Source organism: Martes martes (genome assembly GCF_963455335.1).
Source record: "Martes martes genome assembly, chromosome: 10".
NCBI lineage: Eukaryota > Metazoa > Chordata > Mammalia > Carnivora > Mustelidae > Martes > Martes martes.
The window spans coordinates 14,254,991-14,276,838 of NC_137898.1; the positions used below are offsets into that span (position 1 = coordinate 14,254,991).

At 39.0% G+C, this 21,848-nt stretch overlaps 1 protein-coding gene across 1 annotated transcript; it reads right to left on the reverse strand.

The window, feature by feature from the left end:
* Positions 1-11,513: 11,513 nt before the first annotated feature.
* LOC308351157 (olfactory receptor 5G3-like) lies at positions 11,514-12,431 on the reverse strand (the record flags this gene model as incomplete). Its single annotated transcript, XM_080816623.1, has 1 exon — positions 11,514-12,431. One exon carries the CDS (start codon positions 12,429-12,431, stop codon positions 11,514-11,516), a length of 918 nt encoding a protein of 305 aa, XP_080672749.1.
* Positions 12,432-21,848: the final 9,417 nt, after the last annotated feature.

Below are 21,848 nucleotides of genomic sequence, written 5' to 3' on the forward strand. Positions count from 1 at the left end.
GACTGTGGACTCCAGGAAACAATCAGAGGGTTCCAGAGGGGCTGTGGGAGGGGGGAATGGGTTAACCCAGTGATGGGTATTAAGGAGGGCACATGTTGTAATGAGTACTGGGTGTTATATGCAACTAATGAAACATTGAACACTACATCAAAAGCTAATGATGTACTGTATGGTGATTCACATAACATAACACAAATAAATGCATAAATAAATAAATAATAAACGGACTTCATTTGTGAAAAAAAATTTTTAAATAAAAGTTTTAATTCAAAAAAGAAAAGATTCTGGTGGGCAGGTGTGGAGATCTGCTGCCTAAGACAAGCCTCGAAGGCCAGTTCTCTAACTTATTAAACTTGCCACTCGCCCTCTGAGGGGGCCTGCCTCTTTCTTAACTCTCTCCCTGCTTTCTGTGTAAAGGGACTACTTTTAGATTTTACCCAGGAAATTCCCAAGTGTTTGAACCAACAGATGGTGAGCCAGCGAGGAGACCTAAGAATGGAGTCTTGGGAAAGAGGCATCAGGAGGGAAATCCTGGGTTGGCCCATGACCTCTGTGTGGGGAAGGTGACCTATATGTCAGAGGCTCATAGGCTGCCTCATGAAAACAGAGATGCCCCCAATGCCAGCTACTTTAATGCACCTGTTTGAGGAACAGCAGCAAAGCAGGGGGGAAATGGCTGCAGGTGGCCTGGCCTCTACTGTGGGCAGCTTGCCCAGTCACTGAAGCCCAACTAGACACTGACACACACATTAGAGAGTTAGAAGAGCTCAGGTTAGAGAAGAATGTGTGAGGATCCAACCCTCTGCTAGCTTCAGGGCTGGAAGACAAGGCATACTTACATAACACTAAAACTTAATTTTCCCTCATTTGCTAAAAGCATGAAGTTTTCTTGGACTATGCGTCTATTCTTGATAAGATTGTGGGAAGTTTTTCTTTCTCTTGTAAGTAATCTGCCCAGAAAACAAAAATTCTGTGTTTTCTCAAAATAATTTCCAGCACTTCTTGTTGCCTTTATCAAGTCTTTGACTTAACTTAAGAATTCCATCTTTGCCAGACTAACGGGAAGAAAAGAAACTAAAACAGTAACAGAAAAATGCACTCCTCAAAGTTTTATTATGTGAAAGTAAGATATATTAATATAAATGTTTCAATGAGTGTATACATCTTAGGTTAAAAGAAACTCAAGCTCAGGTACATAAATGTTACAATAACTGCAGGCGTTGTTTCTAAATAACAATGATGTCTCAAAAGGAGACAATTAGTGGCAACTGTGTGTGTATGTTTTATTATTACACCAAAGGCCTTGGGGATTAGTCAGTGTCCTCCCTGTTTGTTTGTTTGTTTGTTTTGCTACATGATTTTTTTTTATTTATTTCTTTTCAGTGTAACAGTATTCATTGTTTATGCACCACACCCAGTGCTCCATGCAGTACGTGCCCTCCGTAATACCCACCACCTGGCTCCCCCAACCTCCCACCCGCCGCCCCTTCAAAACCCTCAGATTGTTTTTCAGAGTCCATAGTCTCTCATGGTTCATCTCCTCTTCCAATTTCGCTCAACTCTCTTCTCCTCTCCATCGCCCCATGTCCTCCATGTTATTTGTTATGCTCCACCAATAAGTGAAACCATATGATACTTGACTCTTTCTGCTTGACTTATTTCACTCAGCATAATCTCTTCCTGTCCCGTCCATGTTGCTACAAAAGTTGGGTGTTCATCCTTTCTGATGGAGGCATAATACTCCATAGTGTATATGGACCACATCTTCTTTATCCATTCATCCGTTGAAGGGCATCTTGGTTCTTTCCACAGTTTGGCGACCGTGGCCATTGCTGCTATAAACATTGCCCTTCTTTTCACTACATCTGTATCTTTGGGGTAAATACCCAGTAGTGCAATTGCAGGGTCATAGGGAAGCTCTATTTTTAATTTCTTGAGGAATCTCCACACTGTTCTCCAAAGTGGCTGCACCAACTTGCATTCCCACCAACAGTGGAAGAGGGTTCCCCTTTCTCCACATCCTCTCCAACACACATTGTTTCCTGTCTTGCTAATTTTGGCCATTCTAACTGGTGTAAGGTGGTATCTCAATGTGGTTTTAATTTGAATTTCCCTGATGGTTAGTGATGATGAACATTTTTTCATGTGTCTGGTAGCCATTTGTATGTCTTCATTGGAGAAGTGTCTGTTCATGTCTTCTGCCCATTTTTTGACATGATTATCTGTTTTGTGTGTGTTGGGTTTGAGAAGTTCTTTGTAATATATGTAGTTACTTCAAGGGTAATCACTGACTAAATCTTTATTAATTACATGTTATCCCCCAACAGAGGATCCCATAATTTTCTATGTTTAATTGCTGGTTAACAAAATAATAGAGGAAAATTGACTAAAATCTCAGATCAGCATTTGTAGGGTAATTTTGCTTAAAATTGTTGAGCATATTTCTTTTTTTTTTTTTTAAGATTTATTTATTTATTTTAGAGAGAGAGAGAGTTGAAGGGAAGAGGTAGGGGGTGAGGAAGAGAAAAGCTCAAGCAGGCTCTCTGCTGAGCATGAAGCCCAACTCAGGGGTCCATCCCACACTCCTGAGATCATGACCTGATCCAAAACCAAGAGCCAGACATTTAACCAACTGAGTCCCATAGATTATTGAGAATGTTTCTAGTACATGTTCCATCCACCAAGCTTATAGCCCTGGCAAAACTCTAAGGGTAGAACAAACGTAGGAACCAATGCAGAAAGATCACGTGAACATTTGCATTTTTAAAAATTGCCTTCAATCCACTGCACTTGCTTTCCTGGTTAGGACTAGAAAAGATAAGGGGGCACAAAGGAGACATTTCAGGGTCTATTAATGATATTACTTCAAGTGTTCCTTAACACTATAGTCCCATATTTTATACTGCTTAGAGTTTAAATGCCTCTGAGTAATTGCTGCTAACTCAAGAGATGATTGCAACCATACCAGGAAATCAAAATACTAAATCTTAGCTATCCTCCAAAATTCTTAGCTTCCAAATGTTCCTCCCTGACCCTTATCCCTGAATGCACTTAAGCAACCAATAGCTTTTACTCTGAGATTCCATCTTCCTGTTCCTACATCCTGTCCCATGATTAAGATAACTCATTTCCTCCCTACTTTCCAAGAATGTGAACAGTGAACACTTCTCAGAATAAAACTAAACTTGGAGTGACCCTCTCTAGTCAGCCTTTGAAATCTCTCAGCTACTTGCTCCCTGCAGAACACTCATCTCAAAGCTACTTCCATATTGTAGCATTCTTAATACATGCTTGAGTTAATCACTTGGGTATAAGGACCTATTTAGTCAGAGCACTTCCATCCATCCGTTAAACAATAACCTTGTTGTTTAACCCTTAAACTGTCCCTGCCCCCTTTCCTCCAGGGAAAAACAAGGCCTGGAAACCATGCTCAAGTAACAAAGCCCAAATACAAGGGTGGGTCAGGCCAGGTGGAGACATCCGATCAGTGGAGGGATGCATACTGTCTCCCTAGTTACCAAGGAGTATGGGCCCTGCCCTTTGGGCAACTTTTGGGCACCAACTCCAACCAAGATGATAGGCTAGGTCAAATGTCTACTATAGGGTAAATTGTAATATAATTGGTCACTTATGTGTGACCTAGCATGACTGTGGAGTTACAATCTCATTGGCCACCTGTGCATGGCCAGGCCCAACTACATGGCCTTTGCCCTTAAAAGCTAGTCTGTGAAACAGAGAAAGTTCACCCTTCTCTTGTAAGAGGTGCGGCCCTGAACGTTCAGTTTGATTCTTGATGCTTGGAGTGAAATAAAGCTTTGCTTGACCTTTGCTTTGTATCAGTCTCGCTCCTTTAATCACAGACCCATTACTGGGGGACCTAACATTGGGATTGTTTTTTTGTTTTTTGTTTCTTGTTTTTAAGACCTATTTATTTTATTTTTTCAAGAGACAGCAGGACGGAGGGGCAAAGGAAGAAGGAAAAAGAGAATCTCAAGCAGAGTCCATGCTGAGTGCAGAGCCTGATCGATGTGGGGCAAAATCCCAGGACTCTGAGATCATGACCTGAACTGAAATCAAGAATCAGATGCTTAACCAACTGAGCCACCCAGGAACCTGTTTTTTGTCTCTTTCAGTGAAGTACCTACCTTAAGCGTTGTAAATGTAAAACATATAGGCAGATCATCTGGTAGGCTTCATAGCAGATTTTCCATAAGTGGCAGTTAATACTGATACAGTCAATAAATAAACCATTTGTAGCCTGATTTCATTGAATGATGAGAAAGAAGATAATAATAATGAAGCTTAGGGAGGTAAAGAGCAAATAATTGGGTAGCAACTTGAAACAATCACAATGGAACAGTAAACTTTTGGAGGACAGACCAAACCCAACAGAAGGGCGACATTGCCAGCAGTAAATTGAAGTGCAAACAGCAAATTACTTTGAATATATTAAATTATTATTTTCATTAGTGACACCACATAGCCTTGCAGATTTCAGGCCATTCTTTCTTAAACTGATATACATCCCCAATTACTTCTAGACAATTTTGAGAAGGAATTTTGTAGATTTCTTAATGAGAGATTTCTGTGTCAAACCTCTAGAAACAAGCCAGGTCTTTTCCTGCCATATAAGCCTCTGACATTAGGATAGAAATTATAAGAGCATTTCTTTTTTTTTTTTTTTTTTTTCTCATGGTAAAAGGGAATGTCAAAAATCTGCAGTCTTACCCCTTGACACTGTGAAATGTGAAATGAACGAGGTCACTTATGTCCAGAGATTTCCAAATAGAGCCAAGAGACCATTAAGGAAATGAGCCTTCTGTGCACCCTCATCAGTGAAACCATCAACTTTTGAACTGGGTCAAACCACAGATATCCCAAGGACTCAGCCCAGATACCTGCAACTTGCTATAGTAGGACACTTTGCTTAGTGTTTTAGCCTTTAGCAACCAATTATATTCAGTTCGCATTAGTTTTCTGCTACCAACACCTATCAAAATTCTTTGTAAACAACATATGCAACCTCCCCTTTTGTCTTTAAAAATCCCTTGACTTTTGTCCCCTGAGGGGACAGTTTGGGAGGCTACCCAAAGCTGTGCTTCCCGAATTGCAATGCTGAGGCCCCCAATAAATGCTTTTGTTTTATTTTCACTTTGCCTCTTTCCATGGTCAACACCAGATTTTGTAGGGTTAAAGACCTTCTACATCTTTGAAAAATGCTTATATTAGGAAAGCCTACTTATTTTTAAAGTGCTCAAGGATGGGGTACTTGGATGGCTTAGTCAGTTAAGCATCTGCTTTCAGCTCAGGTCATGATCCCAGGGTCCTGGGATCGAGCCCCATGTCAGGTTCTCTGCTCTGCGGGGAGCCTGATTCTGCATCTCCCTCTCCTTCTGCCTCTCTTCCCAGCTTGTGTTGTGCTCTCTCTCTCTCTCAAATAAATAAATAAACATTTTAAAATTAAAAAAAAATAATAATAAAGTGCAGGGAAACCGTGTGTGAAATTTCAAACTACTAAGAAGCCAACCTTGCCTTGAGTTGTTCAGACGAACTTTGGCAAAGCAGTTGGGCAGAGTCCTGTTCTCTGCCCAGGAAATTGGACTTGGCAGATAAGAAATCAGTGGTCCTTAATTCTTTCCATTTCTAAAGGAAGTTGCCTCTGTATTCTTAACCCATGCCAATTGAGATCCAGATTTTTTTTTTAGTTTATTGTTTTTAATGTTTCAATTATCTTTATTTTTATTTTTTATTGAAGTATGATTGACATACAATGTTATATTTGTTTCAGATGTACAACAGCTTATTTCAACCATCTATACATTACACAATGTCCACCATGATAAGTGGAGTCATCCTCTGCCACCATACATTATTTTTTTTAAAGATTTTATTTATTTGAGAGAGAGAGAGAGCACACAAGCATTGGGGAGGGGTAGAGGGAGAAGCAGACTCCCCACCACGCAGGAAACCTGATGCAGGACTCAATCCCAGGACCCTGAATCATGACCCTAGCTGAAGGCAGATGCTTAACCATCATACATTATTTTTTAAAAGATTTATTTATTTTATAGAAAGAGAAAGAAAGCATGAAAGGAGGGGGAGGGCGAGAGGCAGAGGAAGAGAGAGAATCTCAAGCAAACTACCCACTGAGCATGGAGACTGATGTGGGACTCGATCTCACCACCCTGAGATCATGACCTGAGCCAGAATCAGGAGTCAACCACTTAACTGACTGAGCCACCCAGGTGCCCCTGTCACCATACATTATTGACTATGTTCTCTATGTTGCACTTTATTTTTTTTTTACTTGAAAATGTCTTTATTTTATGAAATTTAGAAAACAAAAAAGGAAGAAGAGAAAAATGTTACCCAGAATCTTACCATCCAAAGACAAGCCACAATAATATTTGAGTCGATTTTCTTTCAGTTTTTTTTATTCTACCTAGTTACTATTTCATAACTATGACTTTTTTTTAAATGATTTTATTTATTTATTGGACAGACAGTGATCACAAGTAGGCAGAGAGACAGGCAGAGAGAGAGGGGGGAGCAGGCTCCCCGCAGAGCAGAGAGCCAGATGTGGGGCTCGATCCTGGGACCCTGGGATCATGACCTGAGCTGAAGGCAGAGGCTTTAACCCATTGAGCCACCCAGGCACCCCATCATAACTATGACTTTTTAATCCCCATTTTGACCCATATTATGTATTATCACTAACTTTTTTCAACTCTGGTATAATTAACATCTAGTTTTATATTAGTTTCAGGTGTACATAATAATGATTCCACAATTTTATACACTACTCAACCCTCACCATGATGGCTGTTTTCATCCCCATCACTTATTTCACCCATCCCCCTGTCCACCTCCCCTCTGGTAACCACCAATGCACTGTCTATGCTTAAGAGTCTGGTTTTTTGTTTGTCTCTCATTTTCTTTGTTCATTTGTTTTGTTTCTTAAATTCCACATACAAGTGAAACCATATGGTACTTGTCTTTCTCTGACTGACTTGTTTCACTTAGCATGATACTCTCTAGATGATCCGTCTTGTTGCAAGTGGCAAGATTTCACTTTTTATGGCTAATATTCCATTATATATATGAAACAAATGTTGTACTCTCTTAAGTGAGTTGACCTTTAGTCTGCCAGTCTTTCCAGGACTGTATACTAGGTTCAAGTTTTAAAGAGGCAGACTATGTCCTCAATGAAGTCCTCTCTTGACTTCCAAGAGGTAAATGAAAGGTAAAATTCCTAGGCAAGCATTTTATAAAGGATATCTTTTTGTAATATAATTGTCTGAATTTTTATTGGGAATTGTTTTCCTTATCTCTTTGTATTGTAATTTCATCGAACAACATATGTAAGTGGGTTGAATTAATTCAGGCACTTGCACCATATTAAACAATAAGGGTTTTTGTTTGTTTGTTTATAATATAGGTACTAAATTTTGTTTAGGTTTTGTGATTCCAACAACTTTTGTTAGGTTACCTCTTACATGACCATAATTAATTTTCTCCTTTCTTGTAAATGTATGTATTCCTCCACTGTAAGATTGAGGGTGCTTTTTTTTCCCCCATGCCTTTGAATATAGGTTGTTTTTAGTAACTTGCTTGGTCAATGAATTGAGCAGATTCTTGGATAGAATTGACATGCTCATTGGACAGATGGCAGCAAGAGTCCAATGCTGGGTCATAACCTCTAACATGTCCAAGCATTGCAATTATTAAGACTTGCCAGCAGTAAATTGGGATGGGGAACTGGTGAAAAAATACACATTGGCTTATGTAATTATCTCTAGGTTGTGAGAGATATGGGAAGCAATGCTACCTATTGAACTATGGAATTAGTTGTCGTTACGTGTCACTAACATGCTGATGAATGAAAATAGCAGACTCAGGCCAGACAATTTCCAATTCATGATATGATGTCAAAGTCATATAGACAGCATTTTAAAAGATCCTCATCTCCTACAGTTAGAGACCAAACTGCATATAAACTCAATCCAACAACCTGACAGTAGGAAATAGAATAAGAAAGAAGCTGAATTCACAACCTCTGCAAGTTTCCTGTACAAAAGTCAGGACTCTGATAAGGAAGGAGTTGGACACTGAGAATTGAGATTAAGACATCTGCTTGGGTGTGTTTGAGATAATCCAGTTCCCCCAAAGCGTGTGACCATACAGAAGTGGCCCTCTCCCCCTCGCTGGAAGAAACCAGCCTTTCTTTGCCAGAAAACTTTAAGAGGCCTCACTTGAGCGAGACACAGCATGAGATACTAAGTGCTTTTCTCAAGATCTTGTCCACCTTCTGCTCTTAGATTTTAGACCTAAGCCAGGGACAAGGCTCCAAGTGGTATGATTTGATGACTAAGGAGAATTGGCCTATTAGTCACCAAATGGGTTATAGGACTTGGCTGATAAGTACCGTCGGAACTGGAAAGTGTGCAGTATACATCTTGAAGGTAATGTGCTTAGGGTGGGAGGAATATAAAGCTGAATAAGGAAGAACTTACTGATATAGAATTCCAGTGCCCCCAAAATTACCTTTTAGGCAAGACACCAGAAGCAGATCCTAATGCATTATTGGGATGACTCCAATAACCTTGGCAAAACTACAGTAAGGGAGGTAGAGATACCATTATTGCCATGCTAGAATGTTGAAGGGGCCCAAAGGCTCAGAAATGTAAGGATACTTGAAAGGACTTATGTTATAAGTAAATATATATGGTGATTGTGCTATCAAAAATCCATCAAAGAAGGTATCAGGTGGCTGAAACAATAAAGAAAAGCACTAGTAAGAGGGACTCCGGGGCACCTGGGTGGCTCAGTCCATTAAGCATCCCACTGTTGATTTCAGCTCAGGTCATGATCTCAGGGTCCTGAGATGGAGCCCCACATGGGGCTCTACACTCAGCAGGGAGTCTGCTTAAGATTCTCTCCCTCCCCCCCACTCTCTCTCTCAAATAAATAAGTAAAAGAATTTAAAGAAATTTTTTTAAAGAACCACTCCAGCTGGTGGGAACCCAGTGGCGTGAGAAATTGTTATACATTTAAGTTCCTAGGGTCAAGAGGAATGATAGGGTTCCAGAACACTTGAATACAGAAATCAATGCCACCACCAAAGACATAAAGGGTGCAGAAGAAGTAATCATATCATCTGTCCATTTAAATCAGCAGTCTGGCCCGTCCAGAAATCAAATGGCTCTTAGAGAATGACTGCAGACTGCTTAAAGTTCAACCAAGTAGTGGCCCAACAACAGCTCCGTGCTTTACATGTGATCATTTACAAGTTCTCCCATACATGGTATGCAGTCAATGATTTGGGAAATGTATCCTTTTCTATTCTGATTAGAATGGAGGATCAGAAACAGTTTACATTCACGTGAGATGAACAACAATATTCATTTTCAATTTTTCTCAAGGTTATGTTAACACTCCTGCCCTCCTCAGTATAGTCTGCTGGTATATGGTCCCCCAAGATATTTGGCCTCCTTCCCACTACATTTAGTGGATACTAACTGTAATATCTACTACACTGATAACGTCATACTGATAGAGCAGTTCACACAAGCAGTTGCCAGAACATTGGACGCCATGGTGAAACACCTGTGCTCCAGAGGATGAGAGACACAACACAAACACACAAATACCTATTAAGACACAGAAACTCAAACTATTGGGTGAGTTTTTACAGGTCTACCCACCCAGGGCATGTGACAATACCCCATCCAAAGTAAAATTCGTGAAGAAAGAATCAGAGTCCTAGTAGGCCTCTGTGGGTTTTGAGGCAACATATTCCACAGCTAGGAATAGTTCACCAGCCCAGAGACCATATGGCACAGAAGGCCCACAGGCATTATGTGGGATGCAGAACAGGAGAGTCTCCCCAGCAGGTCCAAGTAGAGTGCAAGCAGCCCTGCCACTTGACCACATGATAGAGCAGGATCTATAAGGAAAGCTGTGGTCCTGGGGAAAGAAGCAACATGAAGCTTATTACCAGCCTTAGTAGGGGAAAAATTCAGGTCCTGAGCTTCAGGAGTTATTCTATACCATCCATAACAAAGAAGGTTACGTTTTTTGAGAAAGAGCTCCCAGTCTGTCTGTGGGGCCTAATAAAGGAGGAACTCTTGCCCAGGAAGCACCACATGAGCACGTATCCAGCCCTGCCCTAATGCACTGGGTCCGATCAGAGCCTCCAACAAATAAAGTAAAATGGGCAAAGCAAAAACCATAAGATATAAATGGATCTCCATCTAAATGGATCCCAAGTAAAAGCAGGGGGGCGATCAAGCAACAACTCAACTGTGCATGACTAAAACCTCTCCTCTCCCACCTCAACATTACTCCTGTTGAAGTAATCAACATCAAAACTTGTTGTGCATCCTTTATAAGGTCCTTCCAGTGTTCACTTGCTCCTGCCCGCACATGCACGTTTTACTATATAGCATCGGCCCTTGTTCTTAATGATCAGAGCTACACTTTGGTCTACCGCTTGATTTTTTTTTTTTTTTTTTTCACCCAACAGTGACTGCATGCAATCTCCAGGTCAGTCCATAATTACTTAGTCTTTTCATTTGCTGTGCATTTCACATCCACACACACAAAATTGACTTTTCTTATAATGGTGGATACACACACCATTTCTTTTATTTTACTTTCCATACAAAGTGCTGAAATATGTCTAATCTTATTCATTGGCGTTTATATTTCTGTGAGCTAGAGATTTCTGAAGAAGGGATTTCTAGGTCAGACACCATACAAATTTATCATTTTATATGGGGACTACCAGGTTCTTTGTGAAATGGAGTATTCACACTATTAGCAGGAAGTAAGAGTGGACATGGCCATATAGGAACTTCATCTTCATAGGAAACTAACAATATTCTCTCTATATTGAAAGGCACTGCATTGGCCTTTAATTTCCTTTCATTTTCTTGATGTCATGATAGTAAACTTTTTTTTTCCCACACAATCTTCTTATGTGGATACCCATTTCTGTGAATTGCTTGTTCATTTCTTTGCCCATTTATCTATTATATTTTTTTTTTGAATTTTAGACTGTTCCTTCATTATCAGAGATACAACTTCATTGTTTGGAACGTGTGTGCAAACATTTTCTCTTGTTTTATTATTTCCCTTGTAATATTATTTGTGCTACCCTGAACTTTTGATTACAAGTTTTGGTTTTCTTGTCTGGATGAAATAGTATTCAAACACCCATGATTGCACAAATAGTCACCTAAGTTTTCTTCCAGTGTATTTTCACATTTATGTTCTCAGTCCATCTCTATATTGTTTTGAAACACTCATCATGTCACAGACAATAAGATACTGCAGAAAAATATTTAAGAACTACTCCATTTTTCAAGTCATCTATAAGCTGGCAGAGCATGGACTCACATGCAGTTTCTGACTTCGACTACAGCAATTGCTTTCCAGTATAGTCTGTACCAACATCTATGGTACAACACAACAGAGTTCTATTTTACCAAGACCATTAGAGAATTTTTCCTTTACAACTTCCTCCTGAATGCATTTTTCACCTCCTTGTTCCTCAGACTATAGATGAGGGTGTTCAACATGGGGATTACCACAGTATAAAACAGAGAAATCACTTTATTGATATCCAGGGAGGAAGTGGAGCCAGGCCGAACATAGATAAAGAAAAGAGTCCCATAGAGGATGGAGACAGCAGCCAGGTGAGAAGAGCAAGTGGAGAAAGCTTTCTGCCTCCCATCAGCAGTCTGGATCTTCAAGATGGCCACCAGGATGCAAATATAGGAGACCATGATGATCAGGCCACTGAGTATGATTATAGCTCCAGCCAAGATGAACAGCACTAATTTATTGATCCATGTGTCTGCACATGCTAGAGACAGCAGTGGAGAAATGTCACAGAAGAAGTGATTGATGATATTTGGACCACAGAAGGGTAAGCAAAAAGTGAGAATTGTATGGGTCATTGTGCTTATAAGAGCTATGGTGTAAGGCCCTACCACCAGCTGCACACAGACCCTCTGGGACATGATGAGTGTGTACAGCAAGGGCTTACAGATGGCCATATACCGGTCATATGCCATGGAAGCCAGGAGGAAACATTCACTTGCCACAAAGAAACCAGAGAACCACATCTGTGCAGCACAACCCACAAAAGAGATGTCTTTTTTCTCCGCAAAGATATCACACAGCATCTTGGGGGCAATGGAAGAAGAAGAACAAATATCTACAAAGGACAAGTGGCTGAGAAAAAAGTACATAGGAGTGTGGAGTCTTGGATCAGTCCATATGAGAATGATCATCCCTACGTTACCCCCCAGGGTGACAACATAGACAAAGAGAAGCATGACAAAAAGGACAATCTGATGCTGGAGGTGATCTGTGAGGCCCAAGAAAAGAAATTCAGTCACTTCTGTCTGATTCTTATCTTCCATCAGTCAGTTGCAATCTGTTACAAGAAGGAAAAACAATTTTTATAATTAAAATCAATCACTAGCACTTAGGAATAATGTTTTATACAAATGACAGATTATCCTAAACAGGTCTATAACAGGCAATTATTGAATTATTGTTGAACTGGAAGACAGGATGTCCACGTACTAGGTCTAGGAGTTGTGCATAGACACTGTGTAAACTTGGAAAATTCACCCCCGATCTCTTTGGATTCAGTACTCTCTCCCAGAAAAAGAGGAGTCCAACTACATTGTCGAAACCTCCCTCAAGGTGTATTTCCAATGGGAATTGGTATCCACATTTCATCTTTTTGTGTTATAGGATAATAAAAGTCACTTAATAATACCTTTACTGGAAGTACTGTAAAATCTCACCAATGTGGTTTTCAGATCCTTACATCAGACATATGGGAAAGACTAGGCAACGGAGTTCCTGTTCTCACTGAAGGATCAGTACCATTTTAATATTATTAAGACACAATTCATAGATGCGCTTATCAGTCTATTCCCTTCTCCCACATATTGCAAGATGTTGAAAGGATAATACACACAATTGACAAAGATTTGATTCATATACAGGAATATGGTGTCATGGAAGAAATAGAGAGGTCTTCCCTTAGAGATCAAGTGATCTGGCAAATGTTGGAAATTGTATAGAAAATTAAGCCTCTGTTGCACCTAAATAACATAGAATTGTTTTATGTGATTTCCCATATATTCTATAAAGTGTTTTTGAGTTATTTATCTTGAATTCTGTCAAGCAATCACAATATTTTTGTTAAAACCGTCATTGTAATTATGTCTGTAAAATATCAAATACATCATACTTTATGCAAGGAATACCCTCAAGAAAATGTTGGTTTCTGACTCATTAGTAAAGGAAGAAAAATCAAGTTGTTCAAAATTCCTAGGAAAGATCACTATGTAGGATAACTTAAATGAAAAAGTCTGGTTTTAAATAACATGCATTGTCACTTCAGTTAGTGTCCTCTTCAAAAGAAAATAAGACCAGTATGCTACTCTGAAATTATAATTACATGTGGAACTTGATATATGATATTAGTAGTGACTGTATCTATTCAATTTATAATAATATTATCATTATCATGATTCTTTGCTTAATGCTATATGAATGTATTTTCAATGGTCAAAAAGGCAATTCTTTTTTTTTTTTAATTAAATTTTTTATTTATTTTCAGCGTAACAGTATTCATTGTTTTTTCACCACACCCAGTGCTCCATGCAATCTGTGCCCTCCCTAATACCCACCACCTGGTTCCCCCACCCTCCCACCCCACCCCTTCTAAACCCTCAGGTTGTTTTTCAGAGTCCATAGTCTCTCATGGTTCACCTCCCCTTCCAATTTCCCTCAACTCCCTTGTCCTCTCCATCTACCCTTGTCCTCTATATTATTTGTTATGCTCCACCAATAAGTGAAACCATATGATACTTGACTTTCTCTGTTTGACTTATTTCACTCAGCATAATCTCTTCCAGTCCTGTCCATGTTGCTACAAAAGTTGGGTATTCGTCCTTTCTGATGGAGGCATAATACTCCATAGTGTATATGGACCACATCTTCCTTATCCATTCATCCGTCGAAGGGCATCTTGGTTCTTTCCACAGTTTGGCGACCGTGGCCATTGCTGCTATAAACATTGGGGTACAGATGGCCCTTCTTTTCACTACATCTGTATCTTTGGGGTAAATACCCAGCAGTGCAATGGCAGGGTCATAGGGAAGCTCTATTTTTAACTTCTTGAGGAATCTCCACACTGTTCTCCAAAGCGGCTGCACCAACTTGCATTCCCCCCAACAGTGGAAGAGGGTTCCCCTTTCTCCACATCCTCTCCAACACACGTTGTTTCCTGTCTTGCTAATTTTGGCCATTCTAACTGGTGTAAGGTGGTATCTCAATGTGGTTTTGATTTGAATCTCCCTGATGGCTAGTGATGATGAACATTTTTTCATGTGTCTGATAGCCATTTGTATGTCTTCATTGGAGAAGTGTCTGTTCATATCTTCTGCCCATTTTTTAATATGATTATCTGTTTTTTGTGTGTTGAGTTTGAGGAGTTCTTTATAGATCTTGGATATCAACCTTTTATCTGTACTGTCATTTGCAAATATCTTCTCCCATTCCGTGGGTTGCCTCTTTGTTTTGATGACTGTTTCTTTTGCTATGCAGAAGCTTTTGATTTCTGAGTTTATGTTAGGAACATGACCCAGGGCAGAAATGTTTTCTTTGTGGCAATTTGAATGTGGCAATTTGAATATGGCAATATAGGTGTGGGTCATATCAGGGTAGTACACTCACACTACTCCTAATTTTGATTCAATCGTTTTTCCTTCCTTCCTTCCTTCCTTCCTTCCTTCCTTCCTTCCTTCCTTCCCCCTTCTTTCTTCCTTCCTTCCTTCCTTCTGTCCCTCATTTCCTATTTATTTATTTTAATAAGTTATTCTGAGTCTCTAAAAAACAGGGAGGATGATCCCAAACCTCTTTCACACTTACATTCTGTGATCTTAGAAATCCTCATGGACATTGTCACATTTCGATATTGTAAAGAAACAAATAGGAAATTCAGTTTTAAAAAGTCACAACAAACCAGTTGTTTTGTCTCAGAAAGATATGAACAAAATGCCAAAGTCTACTCTCTTTAGAGAGCCTGAGCTAGAAAGGTTATTTTCCTGTCTTTAAGCTCATCCTGATGTTTTTCCACCAAATTTCCAAAACTTCATGTTTTCCAAAATGCACTGTACTCACTTCTTTAAGGATATCCTTCATCTAGCTCCTTTAACTGGTTCAAAGGAAATGATCATTTTCTAGAAGAAAGGAATATTCAACTTCCTTCATGGTGGTAACCTCTTCCAAAGTATTTACATGACTTTGTAAATACATGGTGAAGAAAACAGATCTCCATCTTAAAGAGCCTGCAAGTGAAGAGATGCTGTTTGACCTGCACATGAACACACATATTGCACAGAATAAGGGACGCTTTCCCAGGAGTTTTCAACAGTTTAGAGCCAGGTCCCCAAAGAACTAAAATCTCAAGCGTTTACACCTAAAGGGACAAAATTAACATGATCTTAGTCGCATTTGCACTAAGTATTATTTTATAACTGTGTCATTTCTCAAAGAGAGGATTCCTAAGAAAACAAAGGGGATTGCCCCCTGCTTTGGCATCCTTCATGCCAAAAGGAGCTCTCTTTTCTATCAGTGGGGTGTGATGCATTGAGCACCCAGGACCAGTTTGGAGGAAGTAGTTTGCTGCCTGGATTCTGGAGACACATCCCCTGGTGTTAATCTCAATTCCAGTACTTTACTACTTGTGTCACTTTAAGCATATTTTTAAGTCTCTCTGTGCCTCATTCTCTCAATTTCTAAACTAAAGAAGATAACGATGTCTAGCTTCCAAAGATCTTGGAAGGACTTAATGAAGTGATAAATTTAAACTACTTAATGAGTGTCCAGCACAGAAACAGTGCTCATTAATGTTATGTATTATTATCAGGGCTTTATAGCATAGTTAGGGACATTATACCTAGACACTGAAATAAAACAGAAGGGTTTTTTTGTTTCTGTTTTTGTTTTTTGTTTTTATCTCTAGGCAAAATAAAACACAATCTGTGGACTCCAAAGAAAGGACAGATCACTGTAAAAATGGAATAGAGAAGAAAATACTCAAATGGAATAGAGGAAGGAATTACTCTAGAAAGATAAAATTTAGGTAGACTGAAGTTAAAGGAAAGGTATTCCAGGGCAGTGCTAATGAGATCAGCAGGAGCAGAAGCAAGAAAAATGTTTGAGATGGAAGGTTTACATTCAAGAAAGAAGCCAGTGTAGAGTCTGATGAAACAGATTAAAGTATTGCAATCCCCACCTTCTCTGAAACCTTATTGTTTATCCGATGGGAAGACCTGATATCTTTCTCTAGTTAACCTCTATAACATTTCACTGAAGCTTATTTTTAATCCCAGTTAAGTATCTATCTCAGTACATTGTCAATAACTGATTTTGCCTAACTGTTGAATTAGCAGAAAATAAATAATTTGTAATAATTCGTAATGGCTTATATTTAGCAATTTAAATTACATTATATACTTTTGATCTGATGGCAAGTAAAAGTAAGGCTACCTGTTATTCTCAAAACAAACTAAAAATAATAAAAAAACAACCAACAAACCAGATTTTAAGTAAAATGAGTTGTGCATAGACACTGTGTAAACTTGGACAATTCACCCCCGATCTCTTTGGATTCAGTACTCTCTCCCAGAAAAAGAGGAGTCCAACTACATTGTTGAAACCTCCCTCAAGGTGTATTTCCAATGGGAATTGGTATCCACATTTCATCTTTTTGTGTTATAGGATAATAAAAGTCACTTAATAATACCTTTACTGGAAGTAAAGCAATGAGACTGATACCCAAGTTATTTACACAAATAAAAGAAATAGAGGAAAATAGAATAACTTTAAATTTCTGAAAAAAGTAGCATCTAACCGAGAATTCTGCACCAAGTAAAACTATGTATGAAGGTGAAATAGATGCATATCCAAACAAGCAAAATCTAAGAGAATTTTTTCAGAGAAAAAATTCCCTGAGTAAAGATAATACAAATCAGCTCATTAGTCAGAAGGAGTATTATATCTTATGGAATCTCGGGGTTATGGAGAGACATGTACTTCAATGGAAAAATAGAGATGTGAGTAACTACAGAGATAGTAACTAATAGAAACTTATAATAATTTCTTTCATAGAAAACTGATATAAATAATAACAATAAACATTCAAATCAAGAGTAGGTTGAATGGAATTAAAGTGTTCTAAGACCTTCCGATTATCTGAAGACAGAAAGTCTAGCACTCATTTGTACTAGACTATGAAACATCAAGAATGCAAACCACCAAAAGAATAGCTTCAGATTGTGTAATGACCAAATAATAGTGAGATTACCCACCCATCACATGAGTCAGACTTTTTTCTCCTACTTGAAAGTCACATCATCTGACCATTGAATAAATATCAAGCATACACTATGCCCAAAGAGTGGTTGAGATGTATCAGTTTAATAAAATACCACGCATATATAGAAATTTCACTTTAATGAGGGAAGATAATAAGCTATAAATTTAAAAATCAATTTAGACATATTATAGGTTGGAAGGTGATGAGTGTTATAGATAACAAAAAAGGTTAGATCAGAGTAAAAGGAATCTAAGTTTCCTGGTGGGGTAGGGATGGTAACAGATTCAGTCAGTAATCAATAAGTTAAGGTAAATCACAGAGAAAATGAGCTTCAAGCCATGGCAGAAAGGTGTGGAGTTCCCCAGGCACATACTGGAAGATGAGAGATCTCAGCCAGAGAAAACGTTATTGCAAAAGCCATAAAGGGACTTCACGTTCCTAGCTCTACAGATAAGGATCTTGGAAGTCACTAATCTGTCCTAACAAGTAAAAAGCTAAAGATACTGAAGAATCAATAACTCTTCTTGGATCTGTAAGAGAGGGGGGACACAGAGCAAACCACTGACCCCAAGACTGGAGAGATGGAGAGGTGAATGCAGAGTCACAGTTTACTCACAAGAGGAAACTGCCATGGGAACCAGTGCCTTGATAGGAAAAAATGAACAGAACAATAGAGTGCGTTTTACCTCCAGGAGTTTGACCAGGTCCCCACAGTAAATATAAGAGAAAAATCCCCTTGTGCTCCCGGCAGGGGACATCAGGGGAGAAGAAGAAGCATTCTTTTTTTTTTTTTTTTTTTTTTTTTAAGTAACATCTAAAGTATTATTTGTTTCAAGGGTACAGGTCTGTGAATCATCAGTCTTACACAATTCACAGCACTCCCCATAACATATACCTTCCCCAAAGTCCATAACCCAGCCACACTCTCCCTCCCCCTGCCAAGCAACCTTCAGTTTGTTTCCTGAGATTAAGAGTCTCTTATGGCTTGTCTCCTCCCCAGTCCCATCTTGTTTCATTTTTCCCTCCCTTGAAGCATTCTGAAATCTCTCAGAGTGCTCTGTGCTTCTTAATAAAGCTGCCCTCAGGAGAAACTAGTTAAACATGCAATCCCCAGCTGGGGTCCTCTTAGAGCCTGATGAATCTGGGGGAAGAGAAATGGCCAAATTAGCCTCCCCTAGCCTTCCACCTGGAGAAAGGAAATAACCACTCCAGTCCACTATGGTCATCCTGTCCCAACTTACAAGGGAGAAAAACACTGAGAAACACTTTTGAAGCTCTTAGTCCAGAGGCATAGTTCCACCAAAAGCCTGAGACGTATCAGAGGACTACAGAATGCTTCTTCCCCTCCACACCTTACGACCACCTTGCTAAAAGGACTGTTTGAAGCAGCCTCTGTTGCCTAGAACATTGTGTTTGACTATTGGAAAAACATAAAAGGCAAAAAAAAAAAAAATCATAAAAGGCAGATACGGAAAGGCAAAAACATGATCCAAAGAGACAGAGCAAGCATCAGAATCAGACATGGTAAAGATGTAGGAATATCAGACCAAGAATTTAAATCAACTATGATTAAAATGCTGGAGATCAAAAACACTGTAACAAAAATGAAGAATGCCTTTGATGGGCTCATTAACAGACCAGACATGGCTGAAGATATAATGAGCCTGAAGATATAACAATAGAAACTTCAAACACTGAAAAGGAAAAAGAAAAAAAAAAAAACAGAATCAGGGACAAATATCTAAGTGAGGTCTATAGGGTAACAACTACAAAAAGTGTAACATATTTATCATGGGAATATCAGAAGAAGAAAGAGAGAAAGGAATAGAAGAAATATTTGAAACAATGACTGTTTTCCTCAAGTTAATAATAGACACCAAACCATAGATCCAGGGAGCTCAAAGAACACCAAGCAGAATGAAGGCCAGCAAAAAACTATACCCAGGCATATAATTTTCAAAGTACAGAAAGTTAAAAATAAAGAAAAAATCTTGAAAGAAGGTAGAGTCAAAATGACATGACACCTGCAGAGGGAAAAAGGTAAGAATTATATCTGACTTCTCAGAAAAGTGGGATGCAGAGCAGGAAAGGCTCCACAGCAGGTCCAGGTATAGTAGAAGCAGCCCTGCCTCTTGGACCACAGGATACAACAGACTCTATGATGAAAGATATCATCCCAGGGAAAGAAGCAACACGGAGTTTATTACAAGCCTCAGTGGGGGGGACATGAAGGTCTTGAGCCTCATGAGGCATTCCATCTCACCGGTGACAAGAATCCTATCACCAAACTGTGGAAAGACCAAGACGCCCTTCAACAGACAAATGGATAAAGGAGACGTGGTCCATATATACAATGGAGTATGATGCCTCCATCAGAAAGGATGAATACCCAACTTTTGTCTCAACATGGATGGGACTGGAGGAGATTATGCTGAGTGCAATAAGTCAAGCAGAGAGAATCAATTATCTTGTAGTTTCACTTACTTGTGGAGTAAGTTTCATTTACTTGTGTTATTAAGGAATAACACAGAAGACATTGGGAGAAGGAGAGGAGAAGTGAGTTGGGGGAAATTGGAGGGGGAGATGAACCATGAGAGACTGTGGACTTTGAGAAACAAACTGAGGGTTTTTGCGGGGGGTGGTGTTTAGGTGAGCCCGGTGGTGGGTATTAAGGAGGGCACGTATTGCATGGAGCAATGGGTGCGGTGCATAAGCAATGAATCTTGGAACACTGAAAAATAAAATAAAGTTGAAAAGAAAAAAGAATCTTATGGCTTTTGAAAAAGAACTCCTGGTCTATTTGTGGAACCTAATAAAGAGGGAACACTTGCACAAGAGGCACCATGTGAGCATGTATCCAGGCCTGCCCTAATGCCCTGGGTTCCATCAGATTCTCCAATAAATAAAGTGAGATGAGCAAAGCAGCACCTATCATATGATGAACATGGTCCATCCAAATGGATCCCAACTAACATCAGAGGCTATAGTTCAAATGTGTTTGAATACAACCTCTCCTTTCCTACGTCCATGCAACTCACCTTGAAGTGATAATGTCAACAGCTTGTTATGCATCCTTTATAAGTTCTCTCTATTGTTCATTTACACCTTCATGTATATAAACATTTTATTCATTACCTAGGTTTTGCCATTTTTCTTAATGATCATAGCAGCACACTGATCTTCAACTTGGGTTTTTTTGTTGTTGTTGTTGTTTTGTTTTGTTTTTGTTTTTGTTTTTGTTTTACCTAATAGTAACTGCATACAATAATTGTCTCCAGGTCAGTCCATGATTAAGTAATCCAGTCATTTCATTTACTGTACATTTCACAGGAGAAAAAATGTGCTTTTATTCTAGTGTTGGATAGTCAAATAATTTCTTTTATTCTTCCTTGCCATACATGATGCTAAAATATGTGTAATCTTATTCATTGGCATGTATGTTTCTGCCAACTAGATTCTAAAGGAGGGATTTTTAGGTCAAATACCATATTAATTTATCATTTTTTAAGGAAACTACCAAATTCTTTGTGGAAATCGATTATTCATACTATCAGCAGGAAATAAGATGATACATGGCCAAATAGGACCTTCACCGTCATAGAAAACTAACAATATTTCATCTATATTGAAAGACACTACACTGATATTTTAATATCTTTTCATTTACTTGACCAGTAATGACATTCAGCATGCTTTCTTTACATGTTTGGCAATCTGCATTCTTATTTTGTGATTTGCCTATGCACTTGTTTGCTCTCTTATTTGTTGTCTTTCTTTTTTTTAAGATTTCATTTATTTACTTGAGAGAGAGAGCACAAGCAAGGGGAGCTACAACGGGAGAGGGAAAGGTAGAAGCAGGTTCCCCACTGAGCAGGGAGCCCAATGTGGGGCTTGATTCCAGGACCCTGGAACCATGACCCAAGCCAAAGGCGGACACTTAACTGACTGAGCCACTCAGGTACCCTATTGTTTTTCTTTTTCATTCTGAATTTTAGACTGCTCTTTGAATAATGGGGGTATTATCCCATTGTTTGGCACATGTGTACAAACATTTTCTCTTGTTTTATTATTTCCCTCATAATATTGTTTGTGCTACCTCGAACTTTCAATTACAACTTTTGGTTTTCTTGTCTGGATTAAATAGTATTCAAACACCCATGATTGCACAAATAGTCACCTAAGTTTTCTTCCAGTATAGTTTCACATTTATGTTCTCAGTCCATCTCTATATTGTTTTGAAACACTCATCATGTCACAGACAATAAGATACTGCAGAAAAATATTTAAGAACTACTCCATTTTTCAAGCCATCTATAAGCTGGCAGAGCATGGACTCACATGCAGTTTCTGACTTCGACTACAGCAATTGCTTTCCAGTATAGTCTGTACCAACATCTATGGTACAACACAACAGAGTTCTATTTTACCAAGACCA